This window comes from Aplysia californica, unplaced genomic scaffold (genome assembly GCF_000002075.1).
Source record: "Aplysia californica isolate F4 #8 unplaced genomic scaffold, AplCal3.0 scaffold00279, whole genome shotgun sequence".
In the NCBI taxonomy this organism is placed as follows: domain Eukaryota; kingdom Metazoa; phylum Mollusca; class Gastropoda; order Aplysiida; family Aplysiidae; genus Aplysia; species Aplysia californica.
This window is the reverse complement of record NW_004797549.1, coordinates 219063-221276: the sequence shown is the minus strand read 5'-3', so window position 1 is coordinate 221276 and position 2214 is coordinate 219063. Positions and strand designations below refer to the sequence as shown.

Below are 2214 nucleotides of genomic sequence, written 5' to 3'. Positions count from 1 at the left end.
AAGTCTCTCTCTATCTCTCTCTCCCTCTCTCTCTCTCTCTCTCTCTCTCTCACACACACACACACACACACACACACACACACACACACACACACACACACACACACACACACACACACACACACACACATAGTCTGTCTGCGTCTTAGAATCTTAGTAGCATCCATGTTTCATTTACCCAGTACGTTCATTTCTGTCTCTCTCTCACTCTCTCTCAACAATCATGTGCTCCTTATATTCCCAGCTTACAATAGTTCCCGTGTAGCTGACCAGTACGACAAAAGCCTACTGGCGGTCAGTTACTCTGGACATCAGATCTGTGCTGACATCGTGGCCGGTGTGACGTCACAGCACCCAGACAGAAGCCAGGTCAAGGTCATCGATGTCTGTGCCGGCACAGGTGAGAGCGCGTGAATATTTTAACCTCCAATCCAATCTACATTAGTGGCGTCGGTAGCCCAGTGGTCATACCCAGTGTCCATTGGCACGATAGGTTCGGTTCAGTTCGGACTGCTAGCCAGATTGAGGGCGTAAAGCGGCTATGGTGGCACAAACCGATTGCTCGACTCGTCGCCTCAAAAACAAACACCGCTCAAATGACCTGATGCAGGTGTGAGCGCCGTAAAACACTTACCATAAAAAACCAACAAACAAACAAACGCGTTTGTTCTCAAGCGACGAGTCGGGCGATCGGTTGGTGATCGGTTTGTATTAGAGAGCCGATCAACCAAATGGGCACTTCGTATTAAGCTACCGGACCTGTAATCGTGAGATTGCGGGATTGGGGGTTTGTACCTCAGCTTGGTCCAACATTGTGTTCTTGGGAAAGGTACTTGACACGAATCTCCCATTTAGCTCAGTCCTTTCTGAGATTGACTTATTGAGTCTAGTTAGGTGATAAGTTGAGACGCACACTGCAACTCCACAAGTTCGTGTTCATCTGTAACACTATCACCATCATCGCCAACAACAATAGCAGCAACAACAGCAGCAACAACAACAGCAACATAACCACCAGCAATACCACTACCACCACCACAACCATCATCAACACCACGACCACCATCAACAACAACAGTAATAATAACCCTCCGTTCTCTCCCCTCCTCTTATTTCCGTACCGACAGTCGTGATAGGCAAGGCCCTCCACCAGTAATGGTTCCATGACCTCACCAATAGCTTCACTACCACAACCACTACTACCACCACCACAAACAACAACAACAGCAACAACAACAACAACAACAAAAGCAGCAGCAGCAACAACAACAACAATTACTTTCCCTTCTCTCCTCCGCCCCTCTTTTTTTGTACCAACAGGCGTGATAGGCAAGGCCCTCCACCAGCAAGGGTTCCATGACCTCACCCACCATTAGCTTCACTACAACGACCACTACTACCACCACCACCAACAACAACAACAGCAGCAACAACAACAACAACAACAACAACAACAACAACAACAAAAGCAGCAGCAACAACAACAACAATGACTTTCCCTTCTCTCCTCCGCCCCTCTTTTTTATTACCAACAGGCGTGATATGTAAGGCCCTCCACCAGCAAGGGTTCCATGACCTCACCAATAGCTCCACTACCACAACCACTATCATCACCACCACCAACAACAACAACAACAATATCTTCAACAGTAACAACACACCCACTAGCAACACCAATACCGTCACCACCACCACCACCACAACAACAACAACAAAAACAATTATAACCCTTTCTTCTCTCCCTCTCCCCTCTTATCCGGGTGTGTGATAGGCAGGTGCTCTGGTGTGGTCTGCTTCTTTTTTCCTATCAAACATCTATCGTCCATATCTCCCCTTCTTCTTTTTTATGTTTGTTACTCTCTTGTAACACCTCCAATCTTCTGTCGCTCATGACCTTATTAAGCTGTAAAACCTCTACTAAAACTAAACTATCACCTCTTTTCCGTACCAACAGGCGTGATAGGCAAGGCCCTGCATCAGCGCGGCTTCCGGGACCTCACCGCACACGATGGTGCGCAGGCTATGGTGGACTTTTGCCAATCCACAGGCGCATACAACCAGTTCCTCTGTTGTGCTCTCAACGATTTGGGCAGTCTGCCTTTTGCTGATAGTGAGTTTGTTTCTCTCTTATTCTCTGTTCCTAAACCGCGCACTCTTTCTGTCTCTGTCTGTGTTTCTGGCTGGCTGTCTGTCTGTTTCTCCCTCCCCCCCCCA

General features: G+C 47.8%; 1 protein-coding gene across 1 annotated transcript in view; it reads left to right on the top strand.

The window, feature by feature from the left end:
- The window catches only part of LOC101845338, a gene marked incomplete in the record, with an annotated part of 37322 nt that overhangs the window by 34891 nt on the left and 217 nt on the right, over positions 1 to 2214 (top strand). The window contains 2 exon segments of the mRNA XM_035970521.1: positions 245 to 400; positions 1955 to 2166. Of these exon segments, the coding sequence (XP_035826414.1) occupies positions 245 to 400; positions 1955 to 2166 (368 nt within the window).